The sequence below is a fragment of the Strongylocentrotus purpuratus genome, unplaced genomic scaffold (assembly GCF_000002235.5).
Source record: "Strongylocentrotus purpuratus isolate Spur 01 unplaced genomic scaffold, Spur_5.0 spur5_scaffold_19, whole genome shotgun sequence".
NCBI classification, from domain to species: domain Eukaryota; kingdom Metazoa; phylum Echinodermata; class Echinoidea; order Camarodonta; family Strongylocentrotidae; genus Strongylocentrotus; species Strongylocentrotus purpuratus.
The window spans coordinates 27750888-27768398 of NW_022145604.1; the positions used below are offsets into that span (position 1 = coordinate 27750888).

General features: G+C 38.9%; 1 protein-coding gene across 1 annotated transcript in view; it reads right to left on the bottom strand.

Annotated features, from left to right (window-relative positions):
* Positions 1-2463: 2463 nt before the first annotated feature.
* LOC100892839 (sushi, von Willebrand factor type A, EGF and pentraxin domain-containing protein 1) overlaps positions 2464-17511 on the bottom strand; it is a 34561-nt gene continuing 19513 nt past the window's right edge. Inside the window, exons 21-29 of the mRNA XM_003724992.3 lie at positions 17148-17336; positions 15885-16088; positions 14865-15113; positions 13935-14180; positions 13322-13531; positions 7365-7645; positions 6187-6454; positions 5413-5574; positions 2464-4747 (exon numbers count right to left, since the gene is read on the bottom strand). Coding sequence (XP_003725040.3) covers positions 4575-4747; positions 5413-5574; positions 6187-6454; positions 7365-7645; positions 13322-13531; positions 13935-14180; positions 14865-15113; positions 15885-16088; positions 17148-17336 — 1982 coding nt within the window. The 3' untranslated portion in view covers positions 2464-4574. The remainder of the gene's footprint in view (positions 4748-5412; positions 5575-6186; positions 6455-7364; positions 7646-13321; positions 13532-13934; positions 14181-14864; positions 15114-15884; positions 16089-17147; positions 17337-17511) is intronic.

A 17511-nucleotide genomic window follows, 5' to 3' on the forward strand; every position in this document is an offset into this window, starting at 1 on the left:
ACCGTGATTAATGCCTAAAACCCCTAAGCTTCCGGGGGCTCTGCCCCCTGGATTTCACCTAGGGCCCTACGGCGGGCCCTTAGATGCTCATCTGACGGTAATTTAATGCCTAAAACCCCTGATTTTTTGGGGCTCCGCCCCCTGGACCCCACGCCAAATAGTGACGTGCCAGTCTCACAAAATAATAAGGTATACAAAAAAATGCTCATCTGACCTTAATTAAACGCCAAAAACCCCTGAGCTTCCGGGGCCGGCTCCGCCGCCTCAACCTCCCCCCCCCCAGGGGCCCTAAGACGGCCCCTGATTCAGACAAGGATTAGTATAGAGAACGATACAACGCATCGTCTTCTTTCTCTAATAATATAATGAAACGTCAAAGCTTCGCGCAGGAGGGGAGGGGGGGACTGAATTCAGACAAGGATTAAGAATCGAGAACGGTACAACGAATCGTCTTCTTTCTCTCATAATCTTATGAAACGTCAAGGCTTCCGCGCTTCGCGCGGGAGGGGGGGGGAACCTGAATTCAGACGAGGATTCAGAGGCGAGAACGGTAATACGAATCTTTAATGATTTAATGAAACGTAAAAGCTTCCGCGCTTCGCGCGGGAGGGAGGGGGAAAACTAAATTCCGATGAGGATTATTTTCAAGAACGGTACTACGAATCGTTTTCTTTCTCTAATGATTTAATGAAAATTAAAAGCTTCCGCGCTCCGCGCGAGAGGGGGAACCTGAATCCAGACGAGGATTAAGAGTCGAGAACTGTACAGCCAATCGTCTTCTTTCTCTCATAATCTTGTGAAACTTAAAAGCTTCCGCGCTTTGCGCGGGAGGGGGAGGGGGAGACTGAATTTAGACAAGGATTAAGAGTCGAAAACGGTACAACGAAACGTCTTCTTTCTCTAATGATTTAATGAAAATTAAAAGCTTCCGCGCAACAGTCGAGAACTGTACAGCCAATCGTCTTCTTTCTCTCATAATCTTGTGAAACTTAAAAGCTTCCGCGCTTTGCGCGGGAGGGGGAGGGGGAGACTGAATTTAGACAAGGATTAAGAGTCGAAAACGGTACAACGAATCGTCTTCTTTCTCTCATAATCTTATGAATCGTAAAAGCTTCCGCGCTTCGCACGGGAGGGGGGAACCTAAATTCAGACGAGGATAAAGAGTCGAGAACTCGACAACGAATCGTCTTCTTTCTCTAATAATTTAATAAATCGTAAAATTTTCCGCGCTTCGCGCGGGAGGGGGAAAACTAAATTCAGACGAGAATTATTTTCGAAAACGGTACAACGAATCGTCTTTTTTCTCTAATAATTTAATGAAACGTCAAAGCTTCCGCGTTTCGCGGAGGAGGGAGGGGGAAATCGCCCCTCCCTGCACCGACCCCCCCCCCCGCATTACGTCACTGTTGGTCACCATTACGTACCAATATTTGGCTCGCAAAATTTCAAATTTGGGCCCCCCCCCCTAAGAAATCCTGGATCCGCGCCTGGTGGGGGTAATATGTAAAAAAATACACTTTTGAAATCTCAGGGCGTATTACAGGAAGCTGCAGATGGTCCAGGCAGCTGCATGAGCGGGACCTTTGACTTTGACTTTGACTTTGTTGACTTTGTTGAAGCAGATCCAAATCTTCAATTTGCTGATTTTCAAGGTAATTTTCCATTTGCAAATCGGGCCTAACTGTCAAAGTTTCTTATCTTTGTGATCGAATAAGTATTATTTTACATTTCTACTTCAATCGATCAGTAGGCTAGCTAGCATACTATTATGATTTCTATTATGTCAAGGATTGAGTCACGAATTTGTTCATGTAATCTCTGCAAGTCAAATCTTTTGTCTTTCGGTTCTTAAAAGGAATATAGGGATGAATTGGGTTTTTTCATGAAGCGTAACAATATCCCCTCCATCTCTCTTTCTCTCCCCCCCCCCCCCCCCCACACGCACGCGCACAAACAGATTCATAGTTATGAAGGTTGGTTGTTCTAATAAAGGGTCATTTCAAAGGTACGTATTTCTGAAAATGAAATAGGATTCGTAAATCCGAAGGTTAGTAATTCCAAAAATGATGTAGAACCGCGTATCTTTTTTTCTGTGTTACAAAGTTTATTGCATTTTCGGAATTATGAACTTTCAGCAATTTGTGTTTTAGAATTATGGACCTTCAGGATAATATATATATATATAGAGAGAGAGAGAGAGAGAGATTTTTTAATGAACCTTAGATAGAAATACGATTCACTCCCATTTTTCCAAAAATGCACTGTAAGCTAGGCAAAGTGGAGGAATTTATTGGAAGAACGCAACGTTTGTGTAGCCAGCAGGCAACAGGTTTCTCTTTCTCTCTCTCTCTCTCTCTCTACCCCACCATTTTCTCTCTCAACCAAATGTTTGACTGCTTATCGAGTCAAAACAAATACAGACGTAGAACAATAACATATCCAAATGAACACTCAGTTCGTATCAATTTATGCAGCGATTTTTATTTCTTTCTACATGAATCAGCAAAAGGGGACCTGAACTTGTCACTGTGAAAAATGACAAGCATAATGGTAAAACAGCCCTACCTATAGATAGGTGAATCGGTAATGGATACATGAATAACCCCTTTTATGATATCTTTACATTATGGTAGTACTGGGGAAATGATTGTTCAAGCACCTAACCGTAATTCTGGAAGAAATTATATAACAACAGTTTTTTCCCTTCTAAATAGGATTTTATTTGTTTAAGGATAGTGTAACCTTGATATACATCTCTAAACGAAAGCAGACAAATCGGAGACATTTGAAAGTTGAATGAAGTTGGACACAAAATCAGAAATTACGTTTTAAAAGTTGTATATGGGCACTTCGAATTGGCTGAACCGGTAATGTCACTGTGACCCAGTGGTGGACAACTTTCTCATCATTTTGTTTCAACACACAAAATGACTATAATGTCATGTTGTAGGACTGATGAGTGTCTTTTCTTTTTGGAGAACCTATAATGATATGCTAAAAGTAATATATTTTGGGTAGTGCCCCAAGGGTAAAGGCACTTAGGAGAAAAACATAAATTAATAATATTTTTGTGAACGACAAACTGGATAGTTTTCTGTGACTACCTCACGTCCCAATTGAAGATGAAATTATTTCATATTTCAAACATACGTAACTTTCTTATATTATTGTTTCGATTTATTTCCAACGTTAATAGTGATTATGTTCTCTTATACTTTCATGCAAATGAACTTTTTACAAAGGATTGACCTGTCAAGTCATCAACAATCATAAACTTGATAAGGATGGGTAAATAACAATTACTATGAGGAGTGTAAATCAACCATAATTAAGGAGTCGTGTTAGGGATCATTGCATTTCTTTGGAATTGAATGTACTTCAATTGAAACAGTGAAATTCATTCCAAAATAGCGATTAAAGTAATAATTTGAGATTGAACACTTTGATCCCGTATATGACTTCCCTAAACAGTGTATTTCCACTGCTTAACATCTATAGAGAATGAGAGAAGTAAAATCAAAATGTCATTTTTGTTCTGGGATCCGGAATGGTACACTTGAGCAAAAGCCTAAAATAAACCCTTCCATTTTCCAATTGTAATCAATCAACATATTAATTACATTTCCCGAATGATATAAATCAGAAACTTGCTGAAATACAAATCTCCAAACTTGATTATTGCGCTCTGATTACATTGTCCAAAAAAACAATCGTGAATTTAAACATCTTACGTAATACACCGAGTGTGAGACTTACTGTTTAGCATGATATTTTACATAGTTCATAAAATCACAGGTACATTCAACTATGAAAGCAATATATACATTTTCTATAAGAAATAAATCCATACATTTTGATTTTCTTTGAGTTTTAAATACTTGGCCTAAAGTAAAGCCCAGCTTTCAATTGTGTGACTAGACCCAGGGTGATACAAACAGTTACATGGATTAAAACAAAATGATTAAGAAAACAATGTAAAAAGCTTGTAAAATGTTAATGAGAAGATATACTGTTTACTGTGTCACTATATACTATCAGACTCCCCATTTTTGTATACTCGCTAGTAAATTTTTAGCATCAATTTCCCATTTCCTTGGTCGTCTCAGTTAAGCAAATTTACAACAAAACGATAAGGCTTTGAAATTCAAATATGCACAGGAATAGGTATATTAACAAACCAAAATTTCTTTATTGGAAATCTATTTCGCGTACATACTTTATACAAATGAAATAAAAACACATACCAACTATTGATCCAAAGGTTATTCGCGCCATTCAAACAAAAACAATAGCAACAACAACTTGCTTTAGGCATAATGGAAATTCTCTGCAGATCATAGTATAGTCTTTTGAAATATTACATGCGGCCTATATACACCAAAGTTTACGCGCTTCAGCCTAGCTAGGCATGAGAAATGAAAGATTTTGAATTTCAACATCTATTATTTATGAATTTAAAACCTACAATAATCTATTTTATTTTACTCATGCCAATCTTTACCCTTCATAGACCTTGACCTTATTTAAGAATTTCTTGTGCGCGCCCCGGTCATTCATGTATTGAGATTGGCATCCTAGTTCACGATATGACAGCTATTGATAGATGTTGCTCCATACATAGCTGTAGTAGTATTCCCAGGACATCGTGTACATGATGTGCGCTGTGGGTGTGGTTGGTAGAGGCCTGGAGGACAACGTGTACAAGGATGGAAGCCACTTTTGGAGAGATGTCCAGCTGGACAGGGCTCTAGAAAGGAATGTTTCAAGATATCAAATCTTAACATTAAATTGTACGCTTCACAAAGCCTTGAAAATGAATCATATGTCTAAGCACTCTGCATTTTTGCATAACATCGATTTCCTGCTTAACATCTGGGTGGAGAGAAGCAATGGAGATGAAACTGCCTTGGTTAAGGAGTCATAAATGCCGTGTCAGAGATTTAAACCACGACTTTTACAATTCCAGTTAACTTATTGGCCCGAATTCACAAAGGAGGTTTAAATCTAACTCATGGTTTAAACACTCATTTACATAAACCATGGTTTAAAATTAGCGCAAATTAAGCGTACCTCGCCTTGCGTCTAATATTGGACCTCTGACTGTATCACGCTTATTTTGTGCTGATTTTAGACCATGGGTTATGTAAATGAAGATTTAAACCGTGGGTTAAATTTAAACCTCCTTTGTGAATTTGGGTCATTATGTTTAAACATCAGGGACCCGTCTTGTAAAGAGTTGCAATTTATCTGAATCAATGATTATAATAATTTGTAAAGTTTTGTTGGAAACAGAAATACAATTGAGTTTAAAATTGAATTGAATTGACTACGTATGACACGTCTATTTTTTCCTACTGACTTCCAACCAAAATCTGTTCTTGAACTCCATGTGGAGTTAACTATTACTGTTACCTTTGCACTGTTCAGCACGAGTTGCTCCTTGGTCGATGGTTGAAGTTCCGTCCCTGCACGGCTTACATTCAGTTTGAGCCTGATCATCTTGGAAGAAACCTTGGTTACATGGAGTACAGATCTCTGATGCGACATCCAGATAATATCCAGCAGGGCAAGGTACTGTACGTGAAAAAAGATGATGTAATATCGAACTTTTAGTACAGTCATGCCAGTGGTAGTCATGAAACTATAGAACGGAGTATGGTAAGTGTATTCATAAAAATAATTAATTTCAATGAAGAGAGATGCATTTTTGTGAAACGTATGTGTTTACTGAAAGTTTAAATTTCTATTCCTATCAAGTGAAAATATAAAATTCTACAATCCTGGAAGGAGAACTAAAAAAGTAAAGTGCTGCGCTCAAAATTGCGATTTGATTTAAAACCCTGAAGGTCCATATTCATGCCCACTCCCTTTAAAATAGAACATATAGAATAAATCAATGATGCTTTTCTTGATTTCAAGTATCATGGCATAGGGACTGCATTTGCGGTGAAATACCCTATAGAGATAAAAAAAATTAATTATAAAAATAGTAATAATGATAATAATAATATTGATAACAGTAATTATTATTAATACAACCATTTCATCATTGTTATTATATTTATCATTTTTATTATCATTATTATTTTTTAAATTATTATTAACACCATTGTGTATGAATCAAAATCAAAACTGTACTTCTTGTCATACATAGATGTAAGGTAAGTATATTTGTATTCCTCTTACTGCATTTGAAGCCATCTTCATCCAGGTAATATCCCTCATCGCATTCCGCTAAAACGTCCCCAAAGAGAAGAGTCGTGTCCGGCTTTAACCGCTGATGTTCGGCATCTCCAGGGATTCCATCCTCTTTCTTGTCACCATCAGCTTTAGAGAAGTGATGCTGTACATGACTATGGATGTGATGTGCTAGATTATGGAGAACCTGATGAGGGTGTTGGCCTTCTGGCTGCTTGCTCTGCCCAAGTTTCATTGTATCTGTCAACCGAAGTACCTGTGGGTACGATATGGGAGCTGGCAATCAGTGATAGCTTGCATGGTCACACTGGAGAGGTTGATTGTCAATTTGGGAATGTGGTTTTAGAGCAGAATATAGAGCAAAATGGAGGGAATTACAGGGTCACCAGTGAAGAATTATTTTTATTTCTTTTCTTTAATAAAATCATCTTTATTCATTATTGCTTTCGACTTCACAAAACATAACAAAATATATATGAATATACATACATAATATAACCACTAGAATCAACAACAAGAATATAGCTGATTATACAAGATAACTATTTTCTTAAAGCAACACAATGTTTTTCCACCAATTATCAAATGATAAATTATTGGTCCATGATCGAATGGAAATGAGGTGTCCAGAGGATGTGTCCAGACTAGTAGGTCATACATTACAAAGAAGGCTAAAGATGGAGAAGGATGGGAAAGGAGCTGCAAGAAAAAGTGGAAAATTAGAAATCCTTGATTTACTCAAAAACGCTAAAAATGAATTTATGCCCTTTTGGAATAAAACTCTTTATATATGTTCTAACAAAAAAAGCACAGGTTGAACCGGTGAAGTACGTCAGTTCTTGTAATTCACCTGTTCATACTTGCATGGAGTCAAATTTTCCTAAGCTAGATAAAACTATGGTGATAACTGGATTAAAAGTTTTTTTAAATAAAATTACTCCCATATTGCATAGTCGGATAAGTAGAGAGTTTCAGTTAACTGGCCCCTGGATCAGAGAATTTAACCGCCACGACCACCTCGACGTTCGTAGCAAGACTTTGCAAAAATATAAATTGACAACATATTTGGAAAACCTGGGGATATTTTATCCATTTCGGTTTGGAAACAAATATATAGCACATAATGATTCATATATTGAATTTACGAGAAAAAACCTTAGGCCTACCATAGACACACTTGTAGGCCCACCAGATCCTCTGCCTAGTTTAGGTCTCCTTTGATCAGGGATGGAGCGCCTCCTACGTTCATTCTTGACCCCGCAGGATACCTCCACATTGTCTACTGAGCACTGACTATTAACGTCGCAAATAGAGTCAAAGTCACTCTGTTCTAGAATCTCAAGGAACTGTGAGGATATAGTATCTATACTGCTAGCATCAGCCTCAGAACACGAGGATGGGTAGTACATGATCTTCAGGGGTAAGTTAGGCTTTGATGACTTTGGTTCTAGAAAAAGAATATCCCGACATAATGACCAATCAAAGCAGGTTGATCAGTTAATCAATTTTTCTAGAACATACACTCTACAGCCTTTACTCTACAGACTTCTCATCTTGATTTAATTAATATTGACATAACTTCAAATAATGCCGCCGTGATTAAATTTTGCTGGCATTCCCATTGAGCGCCAATCAGAAATGAACGCTTTGGATCCCTGTGTACATGTAGGCACTGTAGTGATAGCTACATGTAGTTTAACAGAGTCTGCAAATACAGACTAGCATGTATAACTAAATATAGAATGACCTGCAACCCATGACTCATGCCAGGTCATGTTATGAAACAATGAGTACTTGTACAAGAGATGCTAAAAGATGTCTGACTGACATAGAGCCTCAATAAAGCTATACAACTTATTAGTTCAACCAAAGCTCTCCAACTGGTCTTTTATAAGAACATAATATGGTGTCAGAACTTAGCAGCCAGTGTTTGTGCTGAGCGACCCAGCTTGCAGTATATATATGGAGGAATCATTGAAATCAGGCCAGTTCATTCCAATTCTTTGTGATGTGAGAGATGATGAGAGCTAGAGGGCTTAGAGTCTAAGTGTATGTCCAGTGAATGTAGTTATGTCCATAATAGTTAGCGCTGTCGTTGTATGGATTGGAGTGCATAGTTCTGTGCCGGGCCAGTTCCAGTATAACGGGCAGTAAGCGTGACATATATGAGACATGAACATACAGAATAACTCAGTGAAAGTTAATAGTTGAGCTTAAAGTAATTGTTGCAAAGATACAAAAAGAAAAAGCTAATTGTTATGCTGTTCATGTGAGTGACTACACTAGGCTAAGAAACAAAAAGAAACAAAATGGCAAATCTCAGTCAACCTCCTCCACTCGACTTAAAGGGAAATATTTCCGAGAACTGGAGAAGATTTAAACAGAAATTCACTCTATACAATGTTGCCTCAGGAATGTCTGAAAAAGATGAAAAGTTACAAACATCAATGCTTCTACACGTGATTGGCGATGCTGCCTTGGAATTGTATAATACGTTTGTATTTGCTGAGGGTGAGAGCATGAAGCTTGAGAAAGTGTTGAACAAATATGAGGAATATTGCATGCCGAAACGTAATCTAACGTATGAGAGACATAGATTTTTCACAAGATCTCAGTTAGTGCATGAGAGTGTTGATCAGTACGCAACAGAATTGCGGAGTCGTGCTCAGTCATGTGAGTTTTCCATGTTGAAAGAGAGTCTTATCCAGGACAGAATTATCTGTGGTATTTTAGACGATGGTCTAAGAGAACGTTTGTTGAGGCAAGATGATCTTACATTGGTTAAAACGTTGCAAGTATGTCGTGCGGCTGAACAAACTCGAACGCAGGCACAAGCGTTGAGTTCCGCAGGGGAAAACGCCTCAATTCCGGTAGATTCTTTCAGCAAGACTAAGAAGAAATTTCCTGGTTCAAAGTCAAAACGGTCAGAACCTCAAGGTCGTACTAAAAGTGATGCATGTAGCAGGTGCGGAAACCGACATAGCAAAGACAAATGTCCCGCACAAGGTCAAACATGCAAGAAGTGCGGTAAGCAGAATCATTTTGCTAAATGTTGTAAAACCCCAGTAGCCAAGGTCAATGAACTGCAGCACTTGGAGGTAGATTCAGAGGGTTTCATGATTTGCTCTGTTGAATCAAAAGAATCCAAGGATGAATGGATAGTTAATCTACTAGTCAATAACCAGCCGGTTGACTTCAAGGTTGAAACTGGTGCTCAGGCGAATCTTCTTCCTGAGACAGTATTTCACAAATTGAAACCAAAACCAAAGCTACAAAAAGCCAAAGTGATGTTGACAGGTTATTATGAGACAGATATCCCGGTCAAAGGTCGTTGTTGTGTACAAGTTGAGTACAAAGGGATCAGACTTAATGTGCCGTGTCTAGTCATTCCTGGAAATCGTCAGCCTTTGTTAGGATTACGGACGAGTGAAGACTTGTATCTGGTGAAACGGGTGTATCATGTTGAGAAACAAACTGAACACGGAACGGGTAAAAGTGTAGTTCAAGACTATCAAGATGTGTTTGTAGGTCTAGGTTGTCTTCCTGGTAAACACCACATCACATTGAGAGAGGACGCACATCCTGTTCAACATGCATGTCGCAAAGTTCCATTTCCACTTCAAGATAAACTCAAAGACGAGTTAGATAAGATGGAACGAATGGACGTAATCACACGAGTTGATGAGCCAACTGATTGGGTTTCTTCTCTCGTGGTGGTGATGAAAAAGAACGGTCAGCTCAGGGTCTGTCTAGATCCAAGAGACCTGAACCGAGCAATCAAAAGAGAACACTATCAATTGCCATCAAGAGCTGAAATAACTGCACATTTTGCAGGAGCCAAATACTTCAGCAAGTTAGATGCATCTAGTGGTTTTTGGCAGATCCAACTAGATGACGAAAGCTCCAAGCTTTGTACGTTTATCACGCCATACGGAAGGTACAAGTTCTTGAGACTACCTTTTGGTATTTGTAGTGCTCCGGAAGTCTATCACAAGATAGTGCACCAACTGTTTGCACACATTCCGGGAGTTAACACAATGATGGATGATGTGATTGTATGGGGAACTACCCAACAGGAGCATGATGACAGGTTGAGAGAGGTTCTCAGCATTGTGAGAAAAATGAATCTCAAGTTGAACAAAGACAAATGCGAGTTCAATGTCAAGAAGCTCACATTCATTGGTGACTTGATCAGTGATCAAGGAGTTCAACCTGATCCAAAGAAAGTGTCTGCTATCTTGAACATTGAGAGACCGAAATGTCGGAAAGATGTCCAACGGTTCTTGGGTATGATCAATTACCAAGGGAAGTTCATTCCAGATCTGTCGACCAAGTCAGCAGCACTGAGACATCTACTAGACAAAAAGAATGTATGGACATGGGATCATGCACAAGAGGATGCATGGAATCAGCTGAAACAAGCTCTGATTCAAGAGCCAGTCCTACATTTCTATGACAGCAAGAAACCAACCAAGCTGTCAGCAGACGCATCAAAGGATGGTATTGGTGCAGTGCTACTACAGCAATATGATCAAGATTGGGTTCCGATCGCATATGCATCTAGATCAATGACTGATGCAGAGACTAGATATGCACAGATCGAGAAAGAATTGCTGGCAATCACATACGCATGTGAAAGATTCCATCAATACATCTATGGACAACAAGTAGAAGTGGAGACTGATCACAAGCCACTTATTCCACTGTTTGTAAAGTCACTGGGTGACTGTCCCCTACGCATTCAAAGGTTACTCATCAGGGTACAGAGATATGATCTCAAGGTCTTGTACACGCCTGGAAAGTACATGTATACTGCTGATACATTGTCCAGAGCAGTAGATCCAAAGGCTGAGTTGAATGCTGAAACTGAGGAAGATATCAGAGTCTACGTAGATGCTATTGTCAAGAGCATGCCAGTTACATCGAACAAACGAAATCAGATTGTCGAAGAGACAAAGAAAGATGATCAACTGCAAGAGCTGCTAGGCATCATCAGAAATGGTTGGCCGGAAACGAAGCAGCAATGTCCAGTTCGAGTCAGGGAATACTGGAACATCAGGAGTGAACTCTCTGAAGCAGATGGCATCATCTTCAAGGGCAGCAAAATAGTGGTTCCCACTACTATGAGAAGGTTCATGCTAAACAAAATCCATGAAGGACACTTAGGCATCGAGAAGTGTAAGAAACGTGCTAGAGAAGTCATCTATTGGCCCAGAATCAACACAGACATCACTGAAATGGTCCAAAGTTGTACTTCATGCCTAATGTACAGACCAAAACAGCAAGCTGAAAGTCTACATCCTCATGACGTGCCGAACCGCCTGTGGGAAAAAGTTGCTGTTGATTTGTTCACGCTGAACAATAGAGAGTACATGGTCATCGTCGACTACTATTCACAGTTCATTGAAGTATGTACTATGACTTCTACTAGTAGCAAGGCCGTGATCAACCACATGAAAGCAGTATTTGCTCGCCATGGAACGCCATGTGAACTCATGTCGGATAATGGTCCTCAATTTGCAAGCCAAGAGTTCCAGAGCTTTGCAAAAGAATGGGATTTTCACCATACTACATCGAGTCCATATTATCCGCAATCCAATGGCCTCGCAGAGAATGCTGTGAAGATTGTAAAAAAACTCATATTGAAGTTACAGCACAGTGGACAGGATATCCACAGAGCTCTTCAAGTCTATCGCAGTTCACCACTAGCATGCGGAAAGTCTCCGGCAGAACTCCTCTACAATCGTCGACTTCGATCGAATCTCCCCATGCTTGACACTTTACTCGACAACCAACAGGTCAATACTCGATTGGTGAGGGGAAGAAAGGAGGATCATAAGGTGAAGCAAAAAGAGCGATTCGACAAACATGCTCGAGACTTGTCAAAGCTAAAGCCTGGAGATCATGTCATACTCCAAGACATGAAAACCAACACCTGGTCGAAACGTGGTATTGTCAGGTCTGTCCAGGATCGAAACAGATCATACCAGATCGAGACAGAAACAGGAGAGATACGTCGCAGAAACAGACGTCACCTCAGGCCAGTCCCACGTCAACAACAAGCCGAGTCTATTCCACTACCAACACAGGATGACTTCGAGCTAGATGACACTGCAGAAGCTACAGAGCAACCAGCATCTGAAGAAAGCTCAACTACGTCATCAACCAGAACCAGAAGCGGACGAGTTATTAAACCACCAGATCGCTTGAACTTGTAAATAAATGAAAGCGAACTACAGAGAAAGACTTTCGCGTTTTGTAAATAGTTTATAGTTACAGAGTTCAACTTGGACTTTAAAACATAACTGCAGGATTGCATGAGCATGATATATATTTGCATGTTATAGTTTAAAAATATAACCGGATTTAATCAGTCACTTTGATTACAAAAATCAACAGATATCACTCAACCTCAACGGAGAATTCCAGTTTCGCGAATCGCAACCTTGAAAGATATGGACTGTCGCGTAATAAGTTATATATATTTGAAAGCGACAGTACTCCAGCTTTAAGGGACAGAATAATGCCCTAGTTCAGTCGCGAGTGTACAGGTAGTCCACCCTGTCACTCTGTACAGTTTAAGAAGTTTTATATATGTATATGTAAACCTCTTTTAAAGAAGGGAGGTGTAGTGATAGCTACATGTAGTTTAACAGAGTCTGCAAATACAGACTAGCATGTATAACTAAATATAGAATGACCTGCAACCCATGACTCATGCCAGGTCATGTTATGAAACAATGAGTACTTGTACAAGAGATGCTAAAAGATGTCTGACTGACATAGAGCCTCAATAAAGCTATACAACTTATTAGTTCAATCAAAGCTCTCCAACTGGTCTTTTATAAGAACATAATAGGCACTACCTAGCCTCCTAAAGACATTTCAAGCGTAAATACTGATCGATGCAGATGTGCATTCACCTACGCGTAATGACGGAGGGTGCTGCTATTGTAGCAGAATTGCACCTTTATTACTTAGTGTGTAGTGCTCTTAGCGCAGCTCAACGTGATCTTTTCAGAGTTCTTATTCTTAATTTAGAAAGAATTACACAATGTTACCCCGAAAACTGTACCTACAGGACATGAAATGTTGGTAAGTGCGTGTTGTCGTGGTTATTTACCTGAACAGTCGGGTACAGATTGTTGAGGATGCCAGGATCCAGAGGTGCCACAGATGAATACATCCAATGAAATTGCAATGCCTGCTCCGGTCAACACCCTTGGAACATCATAGCCATCTTCACAAAGAACACTACAGTACCGACCATCGGCAAAGATGTCACAGGCCAGTGCTCCATTCATGGGACTGTTTAATGGCAGGCAGCTCTCATCTGCGTCATCATGGTTTGATTCAAAGTGTATAAAGATCGCTAATTATTGTCACCATTACGTAAAAGATGAATGATTATCAAGACAGAATACGATTTATACAATATAATAATATGGATTACTTTAGTAGGAAAGTATGGTAACTCAAATTTATTGTTAAAAACTTGCAAACAAAATGTTACCCTTAATTTTGGATAAAATCCACAAATTGTTATTTAAATTGTCTCTCATGGAACATTTTGTCAGTTTGCTCAGGCAGGTGATCATATGGGTAAAAAAGAGCATCCATTAAAGTTCTGACAGCAAGCATAGGCATAGGTATTATATAGCAATTCTGTTTATGAGGATCCATAAATTCAACATCATCAACATATCAACTGATCAAGATCGTCAAAGTAGACTTACGCATGACTTTAAAGGACATTCTGCACTCTGCCTGCAGACCACTTGCTGGATCTGAAACATGGCATATGATATCATGGTCGCCAACAGGTAGCATTATAGGGCTATCAGGCACATTACAGGAGACTAATAGATCGATGCCTGGCATAGGTAAGTAGGAAGGCTTTTCATAGTGGACAAGACCAACAGTGTCACTTGTATTCACCTCACCACCAGTTGGACATGATGTTATAACTGGTTGAACGTCATCTGGATAAAAGATACCGTAATAAGGATACAATGATTAATGACTAATTACCTGCAACATATCTATATCTGAAATTTTGGTTCCAGCAGATCTTGTTTATACTTGTTTTCATGATCATACTATGCTACGAAAACAGAGCATTTACAGCGTGATACAAACATGACTACTCCCATGGACTATCCCTACGAAAAACTTAATTTCTAGGACATTCAGCCCCACAAAATGACCGAGAAGAAACCTAACTCCTTTTAAAAAAAGCCCATTTACATGAGGGACAACAGGAGAGGGGGTAATTTCGTTTAGTTTAAAATGCACTTGTTCAGGTTTTTATCTTAGGTAATGTTTCCGTAAAGAAGCAATGTAAGGATTTTCTTCTTCATCACAGCGTAGAAGAGTATAGTAGCTGCGCTATAGTAATCTTTCTAATTATTAGTTGAAGTTGAAAGATGGGAGTTGTTGCTACCTTGTTTGGCGTTCAACAATAAGGGATAGAGCAACATCGATCTGGCGCTGCTCAGTGGCTGCCGGGCTCACGATCAATTGGGCAAAAAGAATTTCTGTTTCAGTTTAATAAAATTTGGAGTGGACTATTAGGCTATTATTATTATTATTATTATTATTAGGTTTTATTTCTCTATGTGAGTACTTGTCTCAAAATTGAACAGGGACCTACAAGGTTTACTTACTAGTGATGTCAATTTGGAAGACGCAAGACACACTATTCCCTGCATCATCAGTGAATGTGTATGTACATGTCGTATCAGACGTGAAGGTGTAGGGGGACATTAAATCTAGGGGGTCAGCGGTTACTTGTAGTTCCATGTCGAAGTTATCTTCTGCTGATGGGTAAACAAAACTTTCCTCCACACCCCAATACTCGGTACGAGTAGTCAAGATATGTGGTGGGCAATAGGTGAGTGTAGGAGGAACTTCATCTGCAAAGAAAGAAGTATGCAAGCATTTGCACTATTAGTTGCTGTTGTGTATTGTAGATTGTGATGCAGTCGAAGACAACTTCCATTTGTCGTGTCCCCAAAATATCTTGAATTTTCCTTTTTTCTACTAAGTGCCTTCTATTTTGGGGTAATACTCAAAATAAATTATGGATAGCATTTTATTATAGGTCCTCTAAAAAAGGAGAAGACCCTCCTGAGTCATAAATTTAAGACAAAAATTGCAATTTTAGTCATTTTGTGTGTTGGAACAAATGGGAAATTTGTCAGTCTAGAATGAAACTGATTTGTGGTAATTCAAACCAAAATTGACTCTATTATTATATTGCTGATAATTATAATTATAATAACTATAATGAAAATCAAAATAACTAGATGGAACTTCGCTTTAAATGCGCTCATTGGTAATGCGCGCTTAATTACGCCTGTTTTAGTGCACTTTTGGATAATCTTCAGTGAAAGTGTGTTGCCCTGTGTAGATAGTACCTCTATCTTCAGTGAAAAAGCATTGCACTGTGTAGATAGTAGTACTATCTACACAGTGTAACAAACTTTTTGCTTCTCCCATCAATAATGAGCGAACTATCGTTACTTTTGATTTACTTTTGACCAATCGTAGAGCAAGATTCTTAGTATGTGGAATATAAATATATATATATATATATAAGATTTAAGGCTAGTACATTAAACAGACCATGAATTCCAGTTCGGCTTCATTGCTAAAGTTTGGTGTTAACTCAATTCAAAATCTACCTATGCACTGGATTGATGACACGTAGGGTTGTTGACTCCACTCCCCCTTGAGGCAGGTGAATAATTCTACCTCTGTTTCCAATGTCAGGTGGAAATCACAGCTCAAGGTACACACTGTCCCATCATGCACCATGCCCGACCCGGAACAGGACGCAGGGGAAAATAGGATTGGATCGGGAACATCAAGTGGATTGCAGCTGGTCGCTGAAAGTGGACAGATGTGAATGGCCATTACATTATTACGTCAATTAAAAGTTTCAGTGAATATCAGATGCTAAGTGACAATTGATGAGGGTATGATAGCAAGCAAATAATTACTGTTGGTGAAGGTGATGGGACAAACTATCACTTCTGAGGCGATCTGGATGTAGCTATCTTTCCGAAGAAAAGCTGAGGAAAGATAGCATTTTAGATTGCCGAGGAAGTGACAGTTAAATTGCCATCACCTGAAACCAAAAGTTGATTATTTGCTTTTTATTCCACATCAGAAACATTTCACTTCTGCCGTCATTTTAGAGCAACATTTCATCAATATTAATAGCTAGCAAACGGTGTACAATACGTGCAGTGTATGCAGTACTTACGTAGGTACGTATAGGCAATGTATACAATCTTTAGTGAAAGAGCGTTGCACTGTGTAGATAGTACTACTATCTTCAGTGAAAGTCCATTGCACTGTGTAGATAGTAGCAGTATCTACAGTGTAACAAACTTTTCTTCTCCAATCAATGATGGGCGAACTATCTTTCATCACGTGATTTACTTTTGACCAATCATAGAGCAAAATTCTTAGTATGTGGAATATAATTATTAACATGCAAATAACTTAATCAATGAGAACAAAATAATACTTTGCAGTAGACCGGTTTATTAATATATCATGTATGTATACACATTTATGAATTTTTCTTTTCTTGGGACCTAGTGACAAATTATTCCATTAACCTCTAATTAAAGACTGAAATACAATACTTGGAATCCAGTCTGCCTACATCACTTGATGCTATGTCGGGCAAGCCAGACAAGCTTTCAGGTTGTCAAGAAGAAACTTGGTTTAGAAAGTATGCATGAAAGTTTAATATGTCAGTAGTTTCTATCCAATAACTTCACAACTGCCAACACATCATCAAATGTTCATTGACATGTCCAGAGGTGGAGTAAAAAGCATGATAAGGGACCCCTCACCAATCCCCTGCCTAATGTAGGATGAATCGGGGCTATTTTAACTTATTTTATTGTCAGTGTCAATTCTTTTTTCCTTACTTATGCACAGAGGTTCATTCTCGAATTGCCAAAACATGTTAGTTCCATCGAATTCACAGTTTCCAATGGAAGAACCGACCAAAAGATAACCTTCAGAGCATTCTATGTGACATGTAGAGCCGTAGGTCGTGTCGCAAGTGTCCATTACAATGCCATGTGCAGGAGGAGTTAGAGGTTGACACTGTCGCGCTAAAATACAAAGGTACAAGGCATATCAATAATAATATTAATCATCATCATCTTAGAAATAGTTATAACGATTTAAATAATCTCATTCATGGAGTGAACAAGATAAATGCGACTGTAAATCTTTTACGCCCCAGCCGGGGTAATTAATGGAGCACCTTATGAACACAATGCGGCG